The 27,633-nt window shown below is 43.9% G+C and overlaps 1 protein-coding gene across 2 annotated transcripts in view; it reads left to right on the forward strand.

The window, feature by feature from the left end:
• LOC143940382 (septin-2) overlaps positions 1 to 27,633 on the forward strand; it is a gene marked incomplete in the record, with an annotated part of 169,806 nt that overhangs the window by 94,135 nt on the left and 48,038 nt on the right. For both annotated transcript variants that reach the window (XM_077461657.1, XM_077461656.1), the window contains 3 exon segments: positions 1,022 to 1,167; positions 21,134 to 21,217; positions 21,319 to 21,376. In XM_077461657.1, the coding sequence (XP_077317783.1) occupies positions 1,022 to 1,167; positions 21,134 to 21,217; positions 21,319 to 21,376 (288 nt within the window).

A 27,633-nucleotide genomic window follows, 5' to 3' on the forward strand; every position in this document is an offset into this window, starting at 1 on the left:
TTAAGACCGCTGTGACCAGAGAACTCTGCATAGAATAAGGAAAATAATTAGTTAAGATCGCAGGGGGGGGGGGGGGGGTTCTTTAATGATTAATCGTGCAGTTGTACTACTTATGCACTTGGGTTTTTAGAGCGTACAAGTAAACACTCAATATTTATAAACAGCAGAAATAAAGGCTTGTGGTTATGAGTTGGTGTATTTAAATTGGCCACACACTGATCATATTGCGTTCAGTATGTGGGCTACCTAGTTTGACAGAAGTCATTTGCTTAATCAACCTTGATCAATGGGATATTTTGGAAAATCTTCAATAGATAAGTGGCTGTAGCCAACCAGCTGCAGGCACTGACCAGTGTACCCTGTCAAAGACAGGTGCTGCTTTTAGAATACAATGTTTTCCATCTGCCTCATAATGTGTGACCAGCTGTAGCCTAGTTGCAGTTTTGAAAATTTGTTAACAATGCTGAAAAAGCCTGAAGACCACAGTACCCTCAGTCCCCCCTTTCTTCTTGTTAATTTCTTATCAGTGGAATTACTTATAAAGTGGAGGGGATGGGAAGACTTGGCTGAGAGCAACTGCAGATTAGCATTAGATAGTTTATGCTTTTAGGCCACTTATGTGATGTTCAGCCTTTGGCCAGAGCAAATGCATTCAAGCCAGCTGTAACATTTTCTGCATTAAATATGGTGACTATAAACCTCGCCTAACGTTACAACTTGTTTGTACAATCTTTGCTAGATCTACCAACAGCTATGTAGTGCAAGGGCCTGCTTGATTGGATACCATTTAATTGAATAGCTTGTATAGGAAATCTAAAGGAGAGACTTTGCAGAGATTGAACAGAGTAGTATGTTCTAACTTGTATGGTAAGCTTTACTGAGACCTCGATTTCCCTTTAAATCATGGCACTTGATGTTGCACACATACAAACTCTGACCAGTGTTTTTTTTTTTTTTTTATTATTATTAATGTGTGTTGAATAGATCATACAGTGATCTGGAAATGTCTGTATTTCTTTAGGCCAGTATCCCTTTTGCAGTCATTGGCTCAAATCAGCTTATTGAGGTCAAAGGGAAGAAGATCCGTGGACGGTTGTACCCATGGGGTGTTGTAGAAGTGGAGAATCCAGAACACAATGACTTCTTGAAACTTCGTACAATGCTGGTGTAAGTGCTGTTGCATGTGGTTAGCTTGCTAAGCCTTTAAAGAGTCTTTTCCAAAGCTTGGAAAATGACTTGCAAGGAATCCATGAATGTTTTTTGTTCCACAGATGCCCTTATCCATATACTGTATGTACATTTGTGTTCTACAAGTATGCATGATTTGTCAATATGATGTTGCATACAGTGCATCCGGAAAGTATTCCCAGCGCTTCACTTTTTCCACATTTTGTTATGTTACAGCCTTATTCCAAAATGGATTAAATTCGTTATTTTCCTCAAAGTTCTACAAACAATACCCCATAATGACAGTGTGAAAGGAGTTTGAAAACTTTTGCTAATTTTTTAAAATAGAAAAAGAAAAAATCCCATGTACAAGTGTTCACAGCCTTTGCCATGACATTCAGAATTGAGCTCGGGTGCATCCTGTTTCCACTGATCATCCTTGAAATGTTTCTACGGTTTGATTGGAGTCCACCTGTGGTAAATTCAGTTGGTTGGTGATGAGTTGGAAAGGCACACACACCGGTCTATATAAGGTCCCACAGTTAACAGTGCATGTTAGAGCACAAACCAAGCCATGAAGTCCAAGGAATTGTCTTCGGACCCCGAGACAGGATTATATTGAGGCACAGATCTGGGGAAGGGTACAGAAAATTTTCTGCAGCATTGAAGATCCAAATGAGCACAGTGGCCTCCTCCATCTGTAAATGGAAGAAGTTTAGAACCACCGGGACCCTTCCTAGAGCAAACGACCAAACAGAGTGATTGGGGAGAAGGGCCTTAGTCAGAAAGGTGACCAAGAACCCAATGGTCACTCTTACAGAGCTCCAGCTTTTCTCTGTGAGGAGAGGAGAACCTTCCAGAAGAACCATCTCTGCAGCACTCCACTAATCAGGCCTGTATGGTAGAGTGGCCAGACGGAAGCCACTCCTCAGTAAAAGGCACATGACAGCCCACATGGAGCTTGCCAAAATGCACATGAAGGACTCTCGATTGATGAAACAAATATTGAACGCTTTGGCCTGAATGGCAATCGTCCTGTCTGGAGGAAACCAGGCACTGCTAATTACCTGGCCAATACCATCCCTACAGTGAAGTGTGGTGGTGGCAAAATCATGCTGTGGGGATGTTTTTCAGCGGCAGGAACTGGGAGACTAGTCAGGATCAAAGGAAAGATGAATGCAGCAAAGTACAGAGACATCCTTGATTAAAACTTGCTCCAGAGCAATCTGGACCTCAGGTTGGGATGAAGGTTCACCTTCTAACAGAACAATGATCCTAAGAACACAGCCAAGAATACAAAGGAGTGGCTACGGGACAACTTTGCGAATGTCCTTGAGTGGCCCAGACTTGAACCTGATTTGAACATCTCTGGAGAGATCTGAAATTTACTATGCTCTGGCACTCACCATCCAACCTGATGGCACTTGAGAGGTCCTGCAAAGAAGAATGAGGGAGAAACTGCCCAAAAACAGGGGTGCCAAGCTTATAGCATCATACTCAAAAATACTTGAGGCTGTAATTGATGCCAAAGGTGTTTTAACAAAGTATTGAATAAAGGCTGTAAATACTTATGTTCATGTGATTTTTCTTATTTTTTATAAATTTGCAAAGATTTCAAACAAACTTCTTTCACGTTGTCATTATGAGGTATTGTTTGTAGCATTTTGAGAAAAATAATGTATTTAATCCATTTTGGAAAAAGTCTGTAACATAACAAAATTTATTGGTCAGCTTTGGTCATCTCTGTACTTAGTCTCTTCAGTAAAATGTGTAAAATATTTTGTATATTTGCTAATAAAGCAAAATTAAGTCAGATTTTTTTTTAAACTGCTGACAGGTGGGATTTTGAAACCCTAGTGGTTGCATATGTCATAAATGGTTTTATCTGCCTGTCAGTGTTAATGTACAGTGAGCTACTCGTGCACAGCTCAGTACATTTATGGTACCACTTTGTTCCTTGATGAAGTGACTCCCAAGTGCATGCATGGGAGTGACATCATCATGGACAAGACCATTCAAGCGAGCGAACCCAGTATATAAAATGAGAATATGGAAGTGCCTGTGATCAGCTAGAGCATTGATACTGCAGCTCTTAGTTTGACAGGTAAGTCTACCATAATGTGCTAATATGCCATGCGCCTGGGGGCCCATTTAAAAACAATCTATATGTGTGTTTTTTATATATATATATATATATATATATATATATATATATATATATCTCTGTAAATAGGCGATATAGTTATGCTTTAAAGCACAGGGTAATAATGACCTTTATGATGATTTTTGCACTCGGGTCTCTTTTTTTTTTTCTTTTTTTTATATGCTGGTAATGAATATAATTGTTTTATGTTGCTCTGTGCCAGGTAAAAGGGTAAATTCTTGACTATAGTAAATATAAACTACATATCAAGCTGCAGCTGTATGCTATTGTAGGACCTACGTCTGCAAATTTTTATATTGTCCAAGACTGCTTATATGTCAGGGGTGGAGATAATAGTGGATAATGGCAAAGCATACATGATTAATTGAAGCAAAGTTGTTAGAATGTTCACTTGAGCTAATTCAGCTCTGATAACCTATGTTCATCTGGCAGTCTTTCAGCTCACATATTTAATTTAAAAGAAACATAGTGTGTTAGCATGGCTGAGATTATCATAGCAGACATAGCTTGATGCTCAGTTTTCATTAATGATAGGTAATTTTGAATTCTTTGTTGAAATTATAAAAGAGGGGTGAAGCAAGTAGGAAGGTTTGAAATGTAAATATTTAAAACTATGAATCAACTTGAGAATGGTATTTCATAAAGTTAGTTAGTGTACATAAATGAAGCAAGAGAATGGAGCATGGAGAAATAGACTCTAACAGAAGTCTCTGGTATCAATTTATGTAGATAAAAACAATGAACAATACACAAGTTGTTTTAACCTATCCAATCAAACTTGGTGCCAATCTTCCCATATCCATACATAAGAGATTGTCCTCTAACTTGTCTATATTGGGTGATGTCATCTCATATATAGCTAGCTTTACTAAGTTGGAATTTAATGTTGACTCTGTCAGATGAGGTTCACTTGTATGTGAAACATACCTGCAAAAAGACTGCATAGACTTCATTTTCTAGCTGCCCATTTCTTGAAAAGTTTCCTATTCACTGCTTACCATCAAATGGGTTGAATACCTGTTTTCCTTGCTGCTCACTCTGGTTCCTTTCACTGGCTCATCCCATAGTGATGTACGAGCCAGCGGGTGAATCCTCAGTGAGCGTTGGAGGATCAGGTTGTGCACCCACAGATGTTTGTGGATACTTCTGGACGGTGAACAGTGAAGCAGTGGCTTTTCAAGGCACAGGTCATTGGTATGGTAAGTATATGCAGTATGTTTTGCTTTTAAAGCGGAGGTCCACCCTAAAATGGACCTTCCGCTCATCGGATTCCTCCCCCCCTCCGGCGCCACAATTGGCACCTTTCAGGGGGGAGGGGGTGCAGTTACCTGGATAATCCAGGTAACTGCACCCACTTCCGGGCTAGCTCTCTGCGGAAAGGGGCGTACATTACGCCCCTTTCCGCAAGTGCCCGCCCCCTTCCGCAAGTGCCCCGCTGCCTGCTGGGAAACACACAGATCCCAGAGGCAGCGGGGACCGTCCTCATTGCGCAGCGCGGCTCGCGCATGCGCAGTAGGGAACCGGGAAATGAAGCCGAAAGGCTCCATTTCCTGATTCCCATACCCAAGATGGCGGCGGCAGCACTCGAGTGTCGATCTAGAGATCGGCTTCGGGTGCCGACATCGCGGGCGCGCTGGACAGGTAAGTGTCACTATTTTAAAAGTCAGCAGCTGCAGTATTTGTAGCTGCTGACTTTAAAAAAAAAAAAAAAACGCTGTGGCAGTGCTTGCTAGTTAAATGCATGCTTTTTCCCTTTTAATCTGCACTAACAAAATTACAGCTAGAAGCTGGTAGATCAATTTAAGTTCCTACTCCACTCTCTTCATATAACGTTGTTGGCGGATCCTTTCGGTCATTATATTTATTTTCAGCTTTTGAGGAAATAAATTCCATACAAATTATTTATTTCTCATCCATTAAGGGACACGTAGAGTCTTTAATCTTTTGGATTATATGTTTGCTTACAGAATGACAGAATTTGGGCAAATAAAAAAATTGTAGGTTAGCTCAGGATAATCACCTCCTACTACCAGCCTGTCTTTGTTGTTCTGATTTTTTTGCTGGTGTTCTAGGAGGATGTACCTATCTTTTCAGCCCTGCTGTTGTAAAGTCTGAGCCTGTGGTATTCAAAATGGGGCCAACGGGCCCAACGTGGCTGTCCCTTTGCTTGCCTTTATCTGGCCCTTGGTGCACCGTTCCTCCCACAGGCACCAGTGACGGAGCACTGTTCCTCCCACAGGCAACAATGACGGGGCACCGTTCTTCCCACATGCACCAATGATGGGCCACCGTTCCTCCCACGGGCACCAATGACGGGCCACCGTTCCTCCCACGGGCACCAATGACGGGCCACCGTTCCTCCCACGGGCACCAATGACGGGCCACCGTTCCTCCCACGGGCACCAATGACGGGCCACCGTTCCTCCCACGGGCACCAATGACGGGCCACCGTTCCTCCCATGGGCACCAATGCCGGGGCACCGTTCCTCTTGTATAGACACCAATGACGGGGCACCGTTCCTCTCGTATAGACACCAATGACGGGGCATCGTTTCTCTCGTATAGACACCAATGACGGGGCACCGTTTCTCTCGTATAGACACCAATGACGGGGCACCGTTTCTCTCGTATAGACACCAATGACGGGGCACCGTTTCTCTCGTATAGACACCAATGACGGGGCACCGTTTCTCTCGTATAGACACCAATGACGGGGCACCGTTTCTCTCGTATAGACACCAATGACGGGGCACCGTTTCTCTCGTATAGACACCAATGACGGGGCACCGTTTCTCTCGTATAGACACCAATGACGGGGCACCGTTTCTCTCGTATAGACACCAATGACGGGGCACCGTTTCTCTCGTATAGACACCAATGACGGGGCACCGTTTCTCTCGTATAGACACCAATGACGGGGCACCGTTTCTCTCGTATAGACACCAATGACGGGGCACCGTTTCTCTCGTATAGACACCAATGACGGGGCACCGTTTCTCTCGTATAGACACCAATGACGGGGCACCGTTTCTCTCGTATAGACACCAATGACGGGGCACCGTTTCTCTCGTATAGACACCAATGACGGAGCAGACACCAATGACGGGGCACCGTTCCTCTCGTATAGACACCAATGACTGGGCACCGTTCCTCTCGTATAGACACCAATGACGGGGCACCGTTCCTCTCGTATAGACACCAATGACGGGGCACCGTTCCTCTCGTATAGACACCAATGATGGGGCACCGTTCCTCTCTTATAGACACTAATGATGGGGCACCGTTCCTCTCATATAGACACCAATGACGAGCCACCATTCCTACCTTGAATACCTTGGACACCATTCCCTCCACCGATACCAACAATAGGGGACGCCATTTCCTCCACCGATACCAACAATAGGGAACTATTCCTTCCACCAAAACCAGTGATGGGGCACTGTTTGCTTTTATTGGCACCATTGTGTTTTCCAATCCCACTGACCTATGTCTGGCCCCTCTTAAGGCCAAGCACCAGCTGCTTCCTCAATTTTGCAGGTCGCTGGATGTCATATTTGCTCTTTCCCAACCAGCTGTGCCTTGGAAGGGGTTAATGTTCTGGGATCGAGCATTGGCACCATCTTCTAATTGTAGTGTTGTGTGTTCAACACTCCTTCAGGGCATATAGAGTCAAGGAAGCATGTCCATGCTACTGCATTTGTTGCAGGGAGTGATATGGACCTCCGATCTGTTCCTGCTTGCTGCCTACGTTGAATTTGGTCAGTTCTGGCTATATGACCCGGTCATTGCCTCTCACCTGCTAGCAGCTGTACAGGTTTTGTTGATCATTGAGGCCTTTCTTTTTCCCTGAGCCTTTGTGTTGCCTATATGTTTTTCTGTTAAAACTGAATGTCGATAAAAATTGCCTTTGTTTCTCCACTCCTTCAACGTCCAAATCCACAAGCTTAGCCCACAAAATTTGGCATTCCAAGGCTGCCAAATCCTCAGACAAATTGTGAAAAACACAATCAGTGCCAAAATAAATGACTTCCTCCTATAACAGGGTAAATGTGTAAAATTACCAATATATGTGACTGTACAGCCGCTGAACACTTACAGTGATACACCACACCAAATCCAATATTGTTTTCTAAATAGTGCAGCCCTGTGTCTCATTAAATAATGTGCATACAAACTTTATATTAAACATTTCATGATGGAAAAAAAAAAATTTAATTAAAAAATGAAAATGTCAATAAATTGGAAAAATATTGTTCGCCTGTGTCAATGTTTCCAAAACAATAACCGCTGTGTGTGTTCATCCTCAAAAGTACCAATATCCAGTGCACACCTCCACCAGCTAAAGTGCCTGCTCACCTCAAAGATGAATGTAAAAGCATAGACAAATCACTCCCCGTGTCCACCACAATGGATCAACTTTCACTCTCCAATGGTAATGCTACAGTCTCCAGATTGCTCCTCTGTGTGGGTAATCAGCATTTGTATTGCCGTCAGACAAACCTTCCTTCACTTTCTCATAAGTGCTCAATCACGCTATTCCATAGGTTATAGACATGAAACAACAAACACAAGTGCCATAGTGTACTTTGTTTGCATTTTTTTTCAAAAGCCTCCAAAACAAATCCACTTAAAAGATAAAAACTTTAAAACAGCATGTCTCAATCATCACGCCATTCACCACAAATCTACACTCACGATGCTTTACAGATTTGGCTCCTCCCCTCAACGCGTGTCGGCATTTCATTAGCCTTCATCAGTAGCTGGGTGGCAACAACAAAGTATATAAGAGTGTCTAGGGAATCGGCCCACTCATCTACTGTTGAAGGCCAATGAGATGCCGACACGGGTTTCGTGAGTGTAGATTTGCGGTGAATGAAGTGATGATTTGAAACATGCTGTTTTAAAGTTTTTATCTTGTATGTGGATTTGTTTTGGGGGCTTTTAATAAACATGCAGAGTACACTATGGCTCACTACTTGTGTGTGTTGTTTCATGTCTAAAACCTACGGAAGTAATAGCGTGATTGAGCACTTATGAGAAAGTGATGGAAGGTTTGTCTGACGGCAATACAAACGCTGATTACCCACACAGAGGAGCAGTCTGGAGACACGTAGCATTACCATTGGAGAGTAAAAGTTTATCCATTGTGGTGGACACGAGGAGTGATTTGTCTATGCTTTTACATTCATCTTTGAGGTGAGCAGGCACTTTAGCTGGTGGAGGTGTGCACTGGATATTGGTACTTTTGAGGACGAGAACACACAGCGGTGATTGTTTTGGAAGCATTGACGCAGATGAACTGTTTTTGTTTTTTTTTCCTAGTTTTTTGGCATTTATATTTTTTAATTTTTAAAATATTTTTTTAATCATTAAGAGTTTAATATACATTTTGTATGCACATTATTTAATGAGACACAGCACTGCACTATTTAGAAAACAAATCCTTGGACAAGCCTTCATCCGGTTAAACCCCAACAAACTTCAGTTTATGTCCATGCCCCCTCCTTGCTTTCCACTTTCAACCCTTACTGTGTCGCCTCACATACTGATAGATCTTCATTTGGCTCTATAAGGCCTTCTAGGCCAAGGTATCATAGCACTGATGCCTCTTGTGGAACAATTTTAGGGGTTTTACTCCAACCTGTTTACTGCCCAAAAACAAAAAAGTGGGTATTCCCCAATCTTGAACTATAAAGCTTTCATTTTCCACATTCAGGTCAATAACCTCCAGGTTGAATCCACCATATTTATCATTGCCTCCCTTCATTAAGAAAACTTTCTGTGGATATCAGAGATGCTTACTTGCATGTCCCCATCTTTCCAGATCACAAGCACTTTCTGAGTGTTGTTGTAGGACCACTGCATTATTAGTTCGTGGCCCTACCGTTTGGCCTGTCATCTGCACCTGAAGTGCTGACCAAGGTGTTGATTCCAGTGTATGCTGTATTGCGCTCTCATTGCATACCCATTGTGGGATAGTTAGACCTCCTGTTGAGGAAAAAAGAGAGGGCTTTGTCAGACAATATATCTTAATGTCCAGGTTTCACAGTGGTTTGGGTAGATTCTGAACCTTCAGAAAGTGTCACCGAAGCAAACTCATTAATTGAAGTATCTGGATCTTGCGCTGAGCACTTATGCCCAGAAACTCTGCTTCTGCATGAGAATCATGGGGTTTAGTAGCCTCCCTCAAGGCAGTTCCATGTTCCCAATTCCGATTCGGACCTCTGCTATTCAGTGTTCTATCATGTCTTCAGTTTTTTGTTGTTTCTTTAGGTTTGATAGCTATGATTTCCTGTGCTGCCCACCCCTCAGTTGGACTAATTGTCAACATTCCAAAGTTTAAAGACTTCCTGTGTTCCCCAATGAATGAAAAAGCAACCTATGGTTTTTGTACTCACAATAGAATCCTCTTCTTGGAGTCAGTTGAGGAACACATGAAATCTTTAACATGGTTGTAAAGGCTTTTTTTTTTTATTTAAAGGTGTGCAGCAGGTTACACCAAAACATAAACATCAAATCATTTGCAGAGTAGGCCTTCCAGTCATATACAAGACAGTCACAAAAGGCCATTCAAGTGTGGTGGCAGCCAAACATATAGAAAGTACAACGTCTGGAGTAGTACATACAGTTGCAACCACTAATACCCTATCAAGGTATCATGAGGAGAGCCTGGCTTCTTACAGTAAGAGAACTAATTACATCCTCGGAATGACACATCGAGGACGGAACCAGATCGAGTAAGGATTTGCTTGTTAGCAGCAGGAGCCAATGGCTCCCGCTGCTGCCTCTGTGTCTTGTTAGAAGAGGAACAGAGAACGGTGCTGCTACAAATGAGTCGGGTAAGTGTTTGGCCGAGTGGGGGGATGGTAATGCATTTAGGTAAAAATTGTCTTGCCTTTAGGACCACTTTAACCTTCAGGTTATACTGAAGCCTACAGAAAGATTAAGTGGTAATGGTGCACTACTGTATTAAATAAAGTCTGAGTTGAAATTTAAAAGTTCATAAACATTCAAATGGATGTTGTTAAGCTGTGTAACAGTGATAGATGGAAGCCGTCACCAACACCCGATCAGACTGATTCTTACCCTTAGGTAATAACATATAAGCAGCAAGTATCATCTGATGGAAGTCTCCGCAATCCTCCACTCCCAGGATATCCCCTCCCTCTGAGAAAGATTAGCAACGATGCCAGATAATGGATGCTGGTTCAGAGATATATTCTATCAACAGCCCACACAGTGTCAATAAGAGCTTTTCACCAGGGCAATAGTATTCTCCCATAGACTTCAATAAGGTCAGAGTTTGCGAACCTCCAGCAAACCAAATCCAGGCAGATTTACTCCTGAGTTGAAGAACATCCATTTGAATGTTTATGAACTTTTAAATTTCAACTCAGACTTTAATACAGCGCTGAACCATTACCACTTGATACTGTTTAGTGTCCAACAATACTGTGCTATATGTTAGGATTTATATAAACCCAAGCGCAATAGATATGTTTTTTTTTTTAACTACAGGAAGATTAGACACTGGCAAACTAAAAAAACTGTAGCCTATGATAATCCCTCCTACCAGCATGCCTTAGTTTTGTACCCAAGAGCATGATGATAAACAGAGGTGTGGGACCTGTGTCTCTTAGGGGACGCCAAGAAAAGGATTTTGTGATTAGTACAAAAATCCTATTTTCTGCACATGAATGTCAGCACCACCCCCATCTAAACCTTAACACTTAATCTCTTCCTGCAGTCCCCATAATCCTCATGCAACTTTTCTGCTTAATCTTTCTTGCACCATTAGAGATGTACAGTGAGGGGAAAAAGTATTTGATCCCCTGGTGATTTTGTGTGTTTGCCCACTGACAAAGAAATATGTCTATAATTTTAATGATAGGTTTATTTTAACAGTGAGAGACAGAATAACAACAAAAATATCCAGAAAAGCGCATTTCAAAAATGTTTTAAATAATATTTAATGAGTGAAATAAGCATTTGACCGTAATCAGCAAGATTTTTGGCTCCCAGGTGTCTTCTATACAGGTAACGAGCTGAGATTAGGAGCACTCTCTTAAAGGGAGTGCTCCCAATCTCAGTTTGTTACCTGTATAAAAGACACCTGTCCAGCAATCAGTCGGCATCCAATCTCTCCACCATGGCCAAGACCAAAGAGCCATCCCAAGGATGTCAGGGACAAGATTGTAGACCATCACAAGGCTGCAATGGGCTACAAGGCCATCGCTAAGTAGCTTGGTGAGAGGGTGAAAACAGTGCGATTATTCGCAAATGGAAAAAACACAAAATAACTGTCAATCTCCCTCGGTCTGCGGCTCTGTGCAAGATCTCACCTTGTGGAGTTTCAATGATCTTGAGAATGGTGAGGAATCAGCCCAGAACTACATGGGAGAATCTTGCCAGTGGTCTCAAGGCAGCTGGCATCAAAGTCCCCAAGAAAACAATTTGTAGCACACTGTGCCATGAAGGGCTGAAATCCTGCAGTGCCCCCAAGGTCTCCCTGCTCAAGAAAGCACATGTAAAGGCCCGTCTGCATGATTCAGAGGAGAACTGGGTGAAAGTGTTGTGGTCAGATGAAACCAAAATCAAGCTCTTTGGCATCAACTCAACTCACTGAGTTTGGAGGAGGAGGAATGCTGCCTATGACCCCAAGAACACCACCCCCTGTAAAACATGGAGGTGGAAACTTTATACTTTGGGGATGTTTTTCTGCTAAGGGGACAGAACAACTTCACTGTATCAAAGGGACGATGGATGGGGCCATGTACCGTCAAATCTTGGGTGAGAACCTCCTTCCCATCCAACGGCCAAGGCAACAAAGGAGTGGTTCAAGAAGAAGCACATTAAGGTCCTGAAGTGGCCAAGCCCGTCTTCAGATCTTAATCCCATAGAAAATATGTGGAGGGAGCTGAAGATTCGACTTGCCAAACGTCAGCCGCGGAACCTTAATGACTCGGAGAGGATCTGCAAAGAAGAGTGGGACAAAATCCCTCCTGAGATGTGTGCAAACTGGTGGCCAACTACAAGAAACATCTGACCTCTGATTGGCAACAAGGGTTTTGCCACCAAGTACTAAGTTTTGTGTTGCGAAGGGACAAATACTTTCTCTCATTAAAAATACAAACCAATTTATAACTTTTTTTGAAATGCATTTTTCTAGATTTTTTTGTTCTGTCTCTCACTGTTAAAAACAAACCTACCATTAAAATTATAGACTGATCATTTCTTTGTCAGTGGGCAAATGTACTAAATCAGCAGGGGATCAAATACTTACGGTACCTTCACTGTATGCTGAATAACTACAACAAAAGGTTCAGTGTGGATATAAAATATTCTTCTCATTAATCTGCCAGGAAACACCTGTGTTATGGAGATTTGATGGAAATTGACATTAATTGACTCATATGCCATAATTGAAGTTCTGAAGCACTGATGACTCTTTATTCTGGAATTATTATGCACATTGGTTGGGGAATTACTGTTGACTCTAACCATTTATAGATGATTTGGTTTATGACCTAGCCCTTTTATTTAACCATTTGACCTCTGCAAGATTTACCCCTTCATGAACAGGCCATTTTTTGCGATATGGCACTGCGTTACTTTAACTGACATTTGCATGGTCATGCAACACTGTACCCAAATAAAATGTATGTCCTTTTTTTCCTTAATCGTACATCACGGGACACAGCCATAGTAATTACTGTGGGTTATAGATCACCTTCAGGTGATGGACACTGGCACACCCTAAGACAGGAAGTCTACTCCCTATATAAGCCCTCCCACTACTGGGATTGCCTCAGTTTTTTCGCTAGTGTCTAAGGTGTTGGTTACCAGTAATGATGTGCTGTGCTGAGCTCCACTGGAGCAATCCTTGCTGGGGCTAGCTATGCAGCCGAGATCCATTCAAAGTGTCTTTTTAGGCTGAATTAAATAGTACCCGGGCCTCGTAGCGAAAGAAACAAGGTTTAGCCCGTAACGTTGTTCTTTCTAGAGAGCTGGACCTTGGGATCCAGTGCTTTTGTTTTTTTCAGCCATAAGTTTTTTTCTGGCGGGGTGCTATTACGGGTCCAGGAGTGCGGATCCCCCAATAAAAAGGGGCCCTAGTTCCTGAAGGTTTTTTTAAACAGAGGCACTGTGAGGGGTGAAGATTGGGTCTGTTGGTTTTAACCACAGAAAACCCATTGTCTGGCAAGGTAAGTGGAGACTTCTAAGGAATTTTTAAGTTTCTTATGAATTGTCTCCTTTAAAAAGTAAATGTTCACATGCCTAAAAGTCACCACTGGGAGCTGTATAGAGCATGTACCTTGTCATGCTTCCTCAAAGATCACACTGTCTCAGCAGAAGCTGCAGATTCCCTCCGGCAAGATGGGGGGGGGGGGGGGAATTTTCTTACAAAAAAACACCCCTGCCTGGACAAAGCTCTCCCTGGATAGGGGGAAGTCAGAACGATTGGTGATGCTGCTCCATTTCTTAACGCTCCTCGACAACCTGCCCTCCTCCACACACACACACACACACACACACACACGCCGATCTCTTCGGATCGGAGGCCCGCTTGGGAAAGACGGACTTTTGAAAAGAGAGGGGGGGGGGTGTAATGTGACGAGGGGGCGGGGCTTAGCACGGGAGTATGTTTTAAAAACTAAATTCTTTGCTGGCTGCAGCTGTCGGAGGGACACAAGAGCAGAAAGGGGCATGTAAGAGGTTTAGTGGCACGGGTGTTCCCTTGGCACATTTACTAAAAGCACCAGGCTGAGCGTCTGATCATAAATACAGCCCAGAAGAGGATATTCTTGCCCCAGGTGAAGATCGGTGCCATAAGGGAGCCGATTCAGGTAGTCAAGGCAAAGAAGAATCCTTCTATTCGACTTTGCATGAGGTTGTTGGGAAAGATGGTGGCTTAATTTGAGGTCATTCCTAATCTCTGTTTAATTTGAGACTGCTGCAAAACGGTATCCTATCAGCTTGGAACAAGAAGGTCCAAGCTCTAGATTTCCCAATGTGCTTGTCTCCAAAGGTGCGCCAGAGCCTCAGTTGCTAGTTGATAATCAAAAATATGCAGAAAGGAAAATCCTTCCTACCAGCTACCTGGAAGGTGGTAACAGATGCCAGCCTTTCGGGCTAGGGAGCAGTCCTGGAAGAGGTGACTGTCCAAGGCAAATGGTCCAGGTCAGAAATGACCTTGCCCATCAGTATTCTAGAGATTCGGGCAGCGTGCTTGGCCCTGAGGGCCTGGATGTTCAGATTACAGAATTGTCCTGTCCGGATCCAATCCGACAAGGCCACAGCAGTGGCCTATATTAATCACCAAGGGGGCACGAGAAGTCGTGCGGCCCAGAGAGAGGTGAATCATATCCTAACTTGGGCAGAAAACAATGTACCCTGCCTGTTGGCAGTCTTCATTCCAGTAATAGAGAATTGGCAGGTGGACTACTTGAGTCACCAGCAGTTGTTCCCGGGAGAATGGCCTCTTCGCCCCAATATCTTCCTGACAATATGTCAAAGATGGGGGATTCTAGATGTAGATTTGTTTGCGTCCAGGTTCAACAAAAAGATCAACAACTTTGCATCGAGAACAAAAGATCCTCTAGCTTTGCGGAACAGATGCCTTTGTATTCCCGTGGAATTAGTTTTCACTGATTTAGGTATTCCCTCCTGTTCTGCTGCTTCCATGACTTATTCGCAGGCTCAAGCAGGAAGGAAAATCAGTGATTCTTTTGGCCCAGGAGATCTTGGTTTGCAGAGATCATAAAGATGCCGGTAGGGGACCCATGGGCCCTACCACCACGTTCAGACCTTCTCTCACAAGGTCCGGTATTCCATCCTACCTTACAAATGCTAAATTTAACGGTTTGGCTATTGAGACCCACATTCTGAAGAAGCGTGGGCTGTTGGATTCAGTGTTATCTACCTTGGTTAATGCAAGGAATCCGGCCTCCAGAATCATATATTATAGAGTCTGGAAGGCATATGTCTCCTGGTGTGAATCTAAGGGTTGGCACCCCAGGAAGTATGTCATAGGTAGAATCCTTGACTTTCTACAAATGGGGTTAGAAACGAAGATAGTGTCAAGTTTTCATTTAAACCAAGATATTGTGCTATGGTTTGGTATGGTTTGGAGTCTTGTGGTTAAAGGGGGAGATGCAAGAGGAAGACACAAGTATAAGGAAGGTTTTAAGTGGCTGCTGCTCTGGCTAAGTGGTGTAGTTGTAGTTGTATTCCAATTACAAAGGCATGGAGCACTATGTCGACTCAGGGTAGGTCATCCAGCTCATGTTTCCCTTCAAGTAGGGGAACTGCAGTTGGGCACATAATGTGTTGTAATATGTAAGTTTGAATATTATCTACCCTAACCATGTAAAAATGCAAGAAGTCATGTTGTTACTAATATGGATCAACTCCTCCATGTCTGCTATGTAGTCTATGCAACAAAATGAGCTTTTTACGTCTGGCATGTTTCCAGGTTTCTAAAATCTCAGGATGTGGCCAGAGATTTTGCCAGTTGGCCAATATACTTTGTACTGAATTGGTTGGCTTTTTGGGCAGGTCCAGCATATGTCATGAAGGTTCTCCTTTCTTTGTGACGTTTCCAGCAGACGTTGGACATCTAGAAAAACATTTTCTTGCATAATTTTGGTGGTCTTTAGGGGCATTGAGAAAATCTGTAACGGTAACCACTGGGGCATTTTTTGTACCTTTTTGTGATGCTGTATGGTTAATGTAAAGTGAGACACCTGTGCCCTGTTTAAAGAGTGTAAGTGTGAGAAGGGAAGATTTAGTCCACCAGGAGTTAAGAAAAGCGGCAAACATACCCACTGGGAATTCAGGATAAATCTCAGTGTAAATTGCTATGTGTTTTTTTTTGTAAGTTATGTATATAAAGTTATTAATCGTTTTTAATGATTATGTAGACCAAGGAATGTGAATATAGAACATCTATAGTTATTCTTATAAAATGTGTAAAAAAAAAAAAAAAATCCTTTTTATTGTGGTATAGTTTTGAATACAAACTCAAACATCCAGAAACCTGTGAATGTATTATAGGCACTCTTTTGTTTCATGAACAGCTACAGTGACACCTACAGACCACTAAACTTCACTGTTTAATAATTTATTAAGGAGTACCATCCATGCATTTGAAGTTTTCCCAAGCATTTTTAAATAAGTTTTTTATGTATTTGAACTGCTTTGCTTTAGTTGAGCTACATTTGGAATTTGCACAATTGTAGGTTTCTTCTAGGTGTTGTAACGGAAGTGTATGAGATTGTGCAGGATAGAATTTTACATATTTAACTTTTTCTTTTCACTGTTTTGCTCTGCTTGGTAGACAATGAAATGATTATTTCTCCATCGACTTTACCCATAGCACGTTTGCTTTGTGCTTTGGGTTTATTGGTGCAAATTGAGCACAATAATGTACACTTGCCATCCTGATAGGGGTACATTATTTTTAGACTGCAATCACATGTGAGAGACTTGGAAATGCATTCCTTGTTTCCACACTTGTGGTGCCATTATTTTTTACCCCAGGCGCAGGTAGCAGTAGCATGTTTTCTGTGCGACAAAGTGCACGTCACCCAACCCGATTGGCTCAGTGCCTAAAATTGGTATGTGAGCTGCTTTTGGCGTGTTTGTAGCACAACAGGCAGCCCATTCAAGTCCATGGGTTGTCATGCAAAAAACATGCAGTGCCTTGCTGCGCTCAAATGTGAATTTAGCCTTAAAATTGTTTTGGGTAAATGTTACTAAAGTGGAAGTAAAACCTCCTTGGAAACGTCTTCCATATTAAAATGCAGCATACATACGTGTTATCCATTGTAGCAAGTCCGCTAAAACATTCCCCTAACTGAATTTTCACCATGTTGTAAGCAGCTAACACATACCTGTGTGTGCCCAGTATGTCATGCATTCCCGGCATCTTTGCTATGCCAGGACCTGCTGAGTACTTGCCAGTATGACAACCTCTAGCTATCACATAGCTGCTTGTGATTCTTTATCTGTGATTCGTAAAAGGAGATATGAAGTATGTATGTATCTGCTAACAGCCACAATGGTGCAGTTATAGTGCTAGGAGTAGTATAGCCAACAGTATTGGATAGTAAGCAGAGATACACATTGCTGTATTCACCATTCGTAAAACGGTTGTAGAACATTTGGAAAGGGGTTTTTAGTTGTTTTTTGGCAGGGCAGAATTTGCTTCTACTTTAAACATAGTTCAAGGGAAACACTGCAAATTTGACAATACACATATAACCTTTAAAGGAAAGCTTTCCTTTTGATGAAAATGTTGGGTGCTTGGCTGTCGTGCTGATCCAATATGTAAATAATCATAAAGTGCAGCTCATTACTAAGCATAAAAGTTCAAGTACACAGTCCTTGTAAGATTAAATAAAAAGTCAAAGGAGATAAACCAGCCCATGGATGGAGGAAACAATGTCATATAAATCACATCAGATGTGACCACAGGTACTCCAAGTCGCTCACCTTAAAGAGGAAGTAAACCCTGATGAGTTTACTTCCTCTTTCATTCCCTGCAAAGGTAAAGCATAATGGACTACTATGCATCGCATAGTAGCCCATTATGTGTCACTTACCTGACACAGGAGCTAGCGAAGTCACCGCTGTCCCCTGTAGTCCGGCGCATCCATCTTCTCGGTGGGTCTCCCTGCTCCGCCGCTGTCATTCGACGAAGCCACAATGACGTCACTCCCGCGCATGCGCACAGGAGCCGCCACTCGTGGCATATCGCCGTTGACCGCGGCGCGCTCATTGCGCCTGCGTCTATGGCGCATGCGCCATAGACAGCGATGCCTGTCTTTTGGCAAATATCTCCTAAACCGTGTAGGTTTAGGAGATATTTCTTGGACCTACAGGTAAGCCTTAATCTAGGCTTACCTGTAGGTCAAAGTTAGTTGTAAGGGTTTACAACCACTTTAAAGTGATTGTAAAGTCTTGCTTTTTTTTAAATTAAGCATGACAAACATGTTATACTTACCTGCTCTGTGTAGTGGTCTTGCACAAAGCAGCCCAGATCTTCCTCTTCTCTGGTCCCTCTTCGGCTCTCCTGGCCCCTTCATCCTGTTGGGTGCCCCCACAGCAAGCAGTTTGCTATGGGGGCACCCACGCCCAGTCACAGCTCCCTGTGTCCTTTCAGATATGGAGCTGAGGCCTGCCGCCTTTCTATTCTCATTGGTTGACTGACTTTAATTGACAGTAGCGGGAGCCAATGGCACTGCACTGCTGTCTCAGCCAATGAGGAGGGAGTCCCAGGCGGCTGAGTCATTCCTACAACATCGCTGGAGCTAGAGGGACCTCAGGTAGGTATTAGGGGGTGCTGGGCAGGCTGTTTCACACTAAAGGCTTTTTATCTTAATGCATAAGGATGAAAAACCTTCTGACTTTACAACCACTTTGAATAAATTACTCCTGCGCTAACAGGATGGTAAAATATCACTTGTGTTACCAGATGGAATGTAGGGTGTAGCTAGCCGCACATCCCTATTAATAGTTCCTGAGATTGATCCAGTTGATGGTTATATACAAATAAGCAGAAGAAAATCGTGCTTTATTAAAATACCTGGAAGAAGAAATCGGCTTACAGATCAGGCACTGATGAGTTCTCAATGTAATCCAAAGAGGTATTCATTAATGAAATCCAAAGAGGTATTCAGAAGATAGCTGTGGGTTTTTTTTTTTCTTGTATCACAAAACAGGTATGTAGCTTAAGAGTTTGACTTTACTCTGACTTTGCTGTATACCTTTTGTAGATCTCTGACTCTGAGACAGACAACTAGCATGTTCTGAATAGGTCAGCAGTGACAGCTTTCATATTTTTCTAAGGGGAGGTGTCCTTTAAGAAAATCTTCTTGCCACATGCCTGGAATTTACAAAAACTGTGCAAATAACCACAGTTGTCACAGTTTAAAATTAAAGCAAGAAGGTTGAATTGGTTGTCATGTACAGCCGCTCCAGTCTTGGCATATTTCCTTCATTAAGTTTTATAGTCTGCGTTTAGAGCCACTGGAGACAGGACTAATCAGAGAAGAAAGTGGTATTAATGTTACCTCTTTAGAATACATATAAATATAGATTGTTTGATATGTTGATGTGTAATATGTAGAGCAAGTTTACCAAACCAAAGTATCCAAACCAACTGAAAACTCTAAAGCCGCGTACACACGAGCGGACTGTCTGGCCAACTTAGTCCGTCGAAACACATTTCAGCGGACAGTCCACTCGTGTGTGGGCTTCAGCTGACTTTTTCAGCGTGCAGTCTGGCGGACTAAGTATTTCGGAATTTCCGTAATATTGTCCGTCGTACTTTGGTTTCAGCGGACAATCCGCTCGTGAGTAGGCTAGTTCGACGGACTAAGTATGGCGCATGCTCAGAAAGGATTTACACGGCGAAAGGTTGCATTGCTGTGTATTGGACTTCCTATTTCTAGTCCCGTCGTACGTGCTGTACACGTCATCGCGCAAACTTTCGACGGACTGTTTTGCATCCGTGTGTGGTCAAGTCCGTTCATTCGAAAGTAGGACGGACTGTCCGTCGGATTGTCTGACAGACTAAGTTGGCCATACAGTCCGCCCGTGTGTACGCGGCTTAAGAAACAGAGCAACCATCTAAGCACAAAATGCAGTAGCCAATAAGAACCGATCTGAGTTCACGTCGCTTAAACCAGACCAATACTAAATTTACTTTGGTTACTGTGTTGCACTGCTTTGCTCTTTGCATGTTTTATTGTAATCGTATAAGGCCAGAGATGCACAGTTCCAGTTTGTATCATACTTAATTTGGTTGGATGTTGAGCACAAGGCAAAGGAATATTTTAAGCCCAACTCTTGTTAGTTTCATTATTCTCACAATTTAAAGCCATTGAACAAAGCAAATTTCATTTTGATCATTTGGGGCATGTCTTATCGCATGTCTACCCTCAATTTGTCCTCATCAGACCATAGGGTAACCACCTCCAGCACCTCTGAAGATTTACCTCCCAGCATCCAACGTAGTAGAAAGCCTGGCTGCCTGGCTGTGATGTCACTGTCATTGTAAAGTAGAATTTCAGAAGAATTACAATATATAGTTTTAGAATTTTATAATGTAGGAAGAGGGGGTTATTAAAGAAAAGTTAGTTTGTTCCTGAAGTACAACTTTAAATGATAATCTAGATCTGTATAGCTGATCATATTTCATGAGAAAAAAAAGTTTCACCCGTGTTTACACAGTGCATAAAATTTAAGTTGATCATACACACAAGTGTTTCCATCCATGCCAAACTGTGCAGATGGACAAATCCCTCCTGCTGGCTATTGTTTTCTCACAAGATGGTTTCAGCAGCTGTCAGAATAGCGGAACAGTGCTTGCATCTGATTAAATGCAAATTCTGTTTGACCAACTACTTTCCACATCCAGGTGGTACCAACAGGGGCACCAGTGACTCCAATTTTGGCTTATTGTAGCGTGACTCACCCGCAATTAAAACTGCATATAGGAGTCTTATTTTTATTGTATTTTTTTCTCCAACATGCAGTTGAGATTCCAGTCACGTATTTCCAGTCAGCCTGTGTATACTTTCTATATATCTTTTGCAGTTATTTTAGTACTTGTTTATAGACATATTGACGGAGGAACTCTGTCCAGCTTCTCAACCCTAACCCCTACAGTGCAATTGTTCCTCTCAGCAGGAAGCCATTCTTTCATGCTAAAGAAGTGTGTTCATTACGTTGATCCTTTATCTTTTATAGTTCAGTGGTCAGTATTTGAAAGCTGTGATGTTTTTGTCTCCACAGGACACACATGCAGGACCTTCAAGAGGTCACACAGGATTTGCACTATGAAAACTTCCGCTCTGAGAGATTAAAACGTACTGGCAAGTAAGTACATATGGAGCTTTCTTTTTATGTTTGAAGTTCATTGCTAGTCACAGCATTGTGTTAAATATGTAAATGTTTTTAAAAATTTTTTTTTGCATTAGGCCTGTTGAAGAGGAAGTGCTAGACAAGGACATGATTTTACAGCAAAAGGAGGCTGAGGTAAGCAATTACAGGAAAGTACAATCACATCTGGAAAACCAGTGGTAAATGTAGCACCTAGGTTACCCCCACGGTACACGGTCTTGCCTGCTCCTGGCTATTTGTTTTTAGGAATTTAGTATACCTGGGTTCCCTGCTATGTTTAATTTTTGCTCTCTTCAGGTTTTATCAAGTTTATCTGCAACCCAGTGATGTACATACCTGATTATTCAGAAACGATGTATGCTGCTGGTACACCCTTACCACCACTTACATAATCCATGACATTCAAAACTGTATCTCTGAGAGAAGAACTTTGCATACCATTGACTGATTGGAAAAAGATTGCAGTCTGCCACAGTGCCCTGCTGCAAGTAATTAGTTTAAAAGTATATAAAACTGATCTCCACACACCTAGCTAAATACACATTTAACATATTTTTATGCTAACTGCTTTAACTTCCAAATAATTTGTAATTTGGTTCAGTTAGGTGTCCCCGTTTATGAAGCAGTGGAAAATATCCACTGCTCCGTTCTCCGGCATTCATGTGAGTGCCAGTTTATGAATTGGTGTAGATCGCATCTCCTTTCGTGAAGTGAAGCAATCTATAATCTCTTCAAACAATAGAGAACACCCCCTGATACTGTAATCTCATGAGACATAGCAAGATCACAGTACCAAAAATTCACTGAAACACAGGGATGTCAGTTTATTAAGCAGTGATGAATTATCCCTGCTCAGTACAGCAGACATTCTCTCCTCGTGTTGATAAATATTATTATTATTATACAGGATTTATTTAGCGCCGACAGTTTACGCAGCGCTCTACAAAATTAGGGCAGACATTACAATACAATTCAGTACGGGGGGAATCAGAGGGCCCTGCTTATAAGAGCTTACAATCTAGGAGGGAGGGTCAGGTTATACAAAAGGGTAATAGCTGTGGGGGATGAGCTAATGGAGAAAATAGTGCAGTTGTTGGAGGCAGGATAGGCTTCTCTGAAGAGGAAAGTTTTCAGGGATCGCCTAAAAGTGGATACATTTGGAGACAGTCTGACAGATTGGGGTAGCGAATTCCAGAGGATGGGCGAGGCTCGGGAGAAGTCCTGGAGGCAGATATGGGAGGTGGTGATGAGGGAGCTAGAGAGCAGGAGGTCTTGGGAGGAACGAAGAGGGCGATTAGGTTGGTATTTTGAGACCAGGCTAGTGATGTAGCTGGGAGCAGAGTTGCGGATGGCTTTGTAAGTTATTCGTTTTTCGAATTTAATTTGTTGGGCAAGTGGCAGCCAATGGCGGGATTGGTAGAGAGGGGTAGCAGACACTGTGTGGTTTGTAAGGTGGATGAGTTTGGCAGCAGCATTCATGATGGACTGAGGGGGGGGGGGGGGGTAGTCTATTTAAAGGTAAGCCAATGAGGAGGGAATTACAGGAATTTAATTTGTTGGGCAAGTGGCAGCCAATGGCGGGATTGGTAGAGAGGGGTAGCAGACACTGTGCGGTTTGTAAGGTGGATGAGTTTGGCAGCAGCATTCATGATGGACTGAGGGGGGGGGGTAGTCTATTTAAAGGTAAGCCAATGAGGAGGGAATTACAGTAGTCAAGGCGAGAGATAACCAGGCCGTGAATCAGGAGCTTTGTGGTTTCATTGGTTAGAAAGGGACGTAGTTTAGAGATGTTGCGGAGGCTGAGGCGGCAAGCTTTGGAAAGTGATTGGATGTGGTGCCGAAAGGAGAGTTCAGAGTCCAGGATAACACTTAGCATGCTGACACGTGGGGATGGGTGGATGGTTGTGCCATGGCTCTTGACAGATAAGTCGGGGGAAGAGACACGTGGGGGAGGAAATATTATAAGGTCGGTTTTGGATAAGTTGAGTTTGAGGAAGTGATGTGGCATCCATACAGATATGTCTGTTAGTAAGTTAGTGATGTGTGAGGAGACTGATGGAGTGAGTTTGAGGGGTGGAGAGATAGATTTGTGAGTCGTCAGCATAGAAATGATATTGAATCAGCTGACCCAGGGAAGAGGTGTAGATTGAAAATAAATATACACAATGTGTGTGTGTGTATGTATGTATGTGTATATATATATATATATATATATATATGACAGGGGGACATGTTTACTGACTCCCACCTCTGAGCTGGTGAATTGGGGAGTGTGAATTCTGACACGGATTGCCAGTGAAGTGCTGAGATCGCAGCTTCATAAACTGTCCGTTTCTGTCAGTCAATGGCAGCTTCTCTGTCCCCCTGATCATCTGTTTCATGAACTGTTAATTAACCGAGATCAACGCTGTTCACAGTTTCATAAACGGACACCTTAGTCTTATACTCATATTTTTCATACTAGATCACATAGCCAGGTCAGTGACTACACTTTTCACAACTGAAGTTAAAGGTCACCCAAAACCTAACCATACACACGATCCGAAAATCGTAAAAAAAAAATACTGCTTTCGACTCGATCATACGATAATCGGATCGTTAGTACAGAGGTTTCCAGAGCCGATCACGACAGTTCATCCAATTATTATCCGATCTGGCAAACAGAAAAATGTTTCTCGTACGATACCAGATCATATGTTTTTTGTTTAATCCGTACAGTTGTCAGTTGAATATACAATACAAATACATTACAACACATGACATCACTTCCAATTTTTTTATTCTGTCATGCAAAAATCTTCGTAACTTTAGTAAACTCTTCATGTTCAATATGCGACTAGCATGCAAAAAAAAAACCGGACGATCTGTCATCTGATTTTCAGATTGTGTGTACAGGGCTTAAGGCCGGCCACACACGGAGCTAATTTCTTTTCTGCAACTACGCGATTCCCCATCAACACAGTGTTGATGCGAGAATCCCTCCATCCAGACCATTGTCTTTATCTGTAGCGGCTATAACAGACGCTTGCGATAATTGTAAGCAAAATACGGCAGGCTGGTTGTACCCAAGTTGATCGATTGATCAACTTGGTACATTCAGCCTGCCCAATAATGGTTCAAATGCTTCAGCAGGAACCGGCTGAGATTCGAACAGTGTATGGCCAATCTAACGCTAAACCTACTTGCAGCCACATGCTAAAACAAATCCATCTAGCCCTGTAAAAAATAAATCGCTGTACATACCTTTTCTGAAGCCTATTTTCTCCTACAGGAAGCTAATGGATAAATTCACATATTTTATTTTAATCACGAAAATTATTTTTTATAAAGTAAATGCTGTAAACTACTTGAGTAGTAGTGAGAAATTAACATCCTGCACTCACGCTTCAGATTGGCCCCAATTCCTGCAACTCCACACTTCAGATCAGCCCCAATTTCTGCAACTCTATACTTCAGATCAGCCCATCACTGTAACCCCCTGCTCTTTTGTCCCGCCACTGTAACCCCCTGCTCTTTTGTCCCGCCACTGTAACCCCCTGCTCTTTTGTCCCGCCACTGTAACCCCCTGCTCTTTTGTCCCGCCACTGTAACCCCCTGCTCTTTTGTCCCGCCACTGTAACCCCCTGCTCTTTTGTCCCGCCACTGTAACCCCCTGCTCTTTTGTCCCGCCACTGTAACCCCCTGCTCTTTTGTCCCACCACTGTAACCCCCTGCTCACCTGCCTCACCAATGTACCTACCTGTACATCTGTTCCACTGCCATACCCCCATGCTCTTCTGTCTCGCCACTGAACTATCTTCTCATCTGTCCTAACACTGAACTTATCTGCTCATCTGCCACACCACTGCAACCCCCTTTCTCATCTGCCGCACCTCTGTTCCCCCTGCAGTCATCTGCCCCACCTCTGTTCCCCCTGCGCTCATCTGCCCCACCTCTGTTCCCCCTGCGCTCATCTGCCCCACCTCTGTTCCCCCTGCGCTCATCTGCCCCACCTCTGTTCCCCCTGCGCTCATCTGCCCCACCTCTGTTCCCCCTGCGCTCATCTGCCCCACCTCTGTTCCCCCTGCGCTCATCTGCCCCACCTCTGTTCCCCCTGCGCTCATCTGCCCCACCTCTGTTCCCCCTGCGCTCATCTGCCCCACCTCTGTTCCCCCTGCGCTCATCTGCCCCACCTCTGTTCCCCCTGCGCTCATCTGCCCCACCTCTGTTCCCCCTGCGCTCATCTGCCCCACCTCTGTTCCCCCTGCGCTCATCTGCCCCACCTCTGTTCCCCCTGCGCTCATCTGCCCCACCTCTGTTCCCCCTGCGCTCATCTGCCCCACCTCTGTTCCCCCTGCGCTCATCTGCCCCACCTCTGTTCCCCCTGCGCTCATCTGCCCCACCTCTGTTCCCCCTGCGCTCATCTGCCCCACCTCTGCTCCCCCTGCGCTCATCTGCCCCACCTCTGTTCCCCCTGCGCTCATCTGCCCCACCTCTGTTCCCCCTGCGCTCATCTGCCCCACCTCTGTTCCCCCTGCGCTCATCTGTCCCACCTCTGTTCCCCCCGCGCTCATCTGTCCCACCGATGTACCTCCTTTCTTCTCCACCCCGCCACTGTACCGCACTTTTCATCTGCCCCACCTCTGTACCCCCTGCTCTTCTGCCCAACCACTGTTAGCCCCTGCTCTTCTGCCCAACCACTGTTAGCCCCTGCTCATCTGTCTCACCAGTGCACCTCCTTTCATGTCTGCCCCACGCTGTACCCTCCTGCTCTTCTGTCCTACCACTGAACCCCCTTCTCATCTGCCCCAACACTGAACCTACCTGCTCATAACCACCTTCTTATCTGGCCCAACACTGAAACTCCCCCCTCCCCCCTACGCTCATCTGTGCCACCTCTGCCCCATCACTATACCCCCCTGCTTTTCTGTCCCACCACTGAACCCCCTTTTCATCCCTCCCACTACTGTACCTCTTACACTTCTGCCCCACCACTGTGTACCCCCTTGCTCTTCTGTCCCACCACTGTAACCAAGCTGCTCATCTGCCCCATCAATGTACCTCTTTTCTCATCTGCCCCACCACTGTACCCCCCTGCACATCTGCTCCACTGACGTATCCCCATGCTCTTCTGTCTCACTACTGAATCACCTTCTCATCTGTCCTAACACTGAACCCATCTGCTCATCTGCCCCACCACTGTAACCCACTTTATCATCTGCCCCACCAATGTACATCCTGCACATCTGTCTCACCTCTGTACCCCCTGCCCTTCTGCCCAACTTCTGTTCCCCCTGCTCATCTGTCCCACCAATACACCTCCTTTCAAATCTGCCCCACTGCTCTACCCCCCTGTTTTTCTGCCCCACCACTGAACCCCCCCTGCTTTTCTGTCCCACCACTGAACCCCTTCTCACCTGACCCAACACTGAACCCCCCTGCTCATCTGTCTCAAAACTGAACCCCCCCGCTCATCTGCCTCATCACTGTATCCCCCTACTCTCTTCTGTCCCAGTGCTGAAGCTTCTTCTCATCTCTTCCACCACTGTACCCTCCTGCTCTTCTGTCACACCTTTGAACCGCTTCTGTTCATTTTACCACCACTGTGCCCTCCTGCTCATCTGCTGTACCCTTTTACTCTTTTCTCATCCTGTGATATGCAGGGTGGTAAAAGGAAGCAGAGATGAGACACATCTACTTGTCCTGGCACACTCATCCTGCTGATCCACTTCTCGCATCCAGCCCACATGCTTGTATGGAATATATGTGATGTCACATACAAGCATTTGAAATGGATGTGCAATTATGAGCTCAGGTCAGGGGCATTTTCTGAAAGCAGTGGGCCTGTGTGCAGGATCATAAGTTGGCCCCCGCAGCTGAGAAAAAGTGCAGCGCTCTGCGCCGCAGCAAAAGTTGGGTGTGATTTTTTTTCATTGCACTGAATACTGGCTGTGGCTTAAATGGACACAGTGCCCGGGGTTCAGTAGTAAGTGACGCAAAGGTTCAGTAATAATTTCAACAAAGTTCCCAGAAGCTCAACAGTAATTCCACAAACTGTCACCTGATTGGGGTTTTCTCAATCACAGTGAAATTCCTTCTTTCTAAGATTGGTAGTGGCAACCAAGCAAGTAATTTTCCTCCAGGTGGGGGATGGGGCTAGCAGGACTGTGATTGGCTTTAGAAGTGGCCAATGACAGTTCTTCTGGAAACAGGGACCACAGCAGAACTGCACCTAATCTCTTCCCAATCACAAAAGCTGACAATCGCAGCTATAGCAAAGTTAGAGAACCAAACAATAGTTCTCATCTTTTACAATGTATGGGGGCACAGTGCCTCCCCCTCAGTGCAGGTGTGGCGTGTGGAATGCCATAGTGCAGTGATGGCGAACTTTGGCACCCCAGATGTTTTGGAAC

Source organism: Lithobates pipiens, unplaced genomic scaffold (assembly GCF_037356315.1).
Source record: "Lithobates pipiens isolate NorthernLeopardFrog02 unplaced genomic scaffold, aLitPip1_a1.2 Scaffold_3, whole genome shotgun sequence".
NCBI classification, from domain to species: Eukaryota; Metazoa; Chordata; class Amphibia; order Anura; family Ranidae; genus Lithobates; species Lithobates pipiens.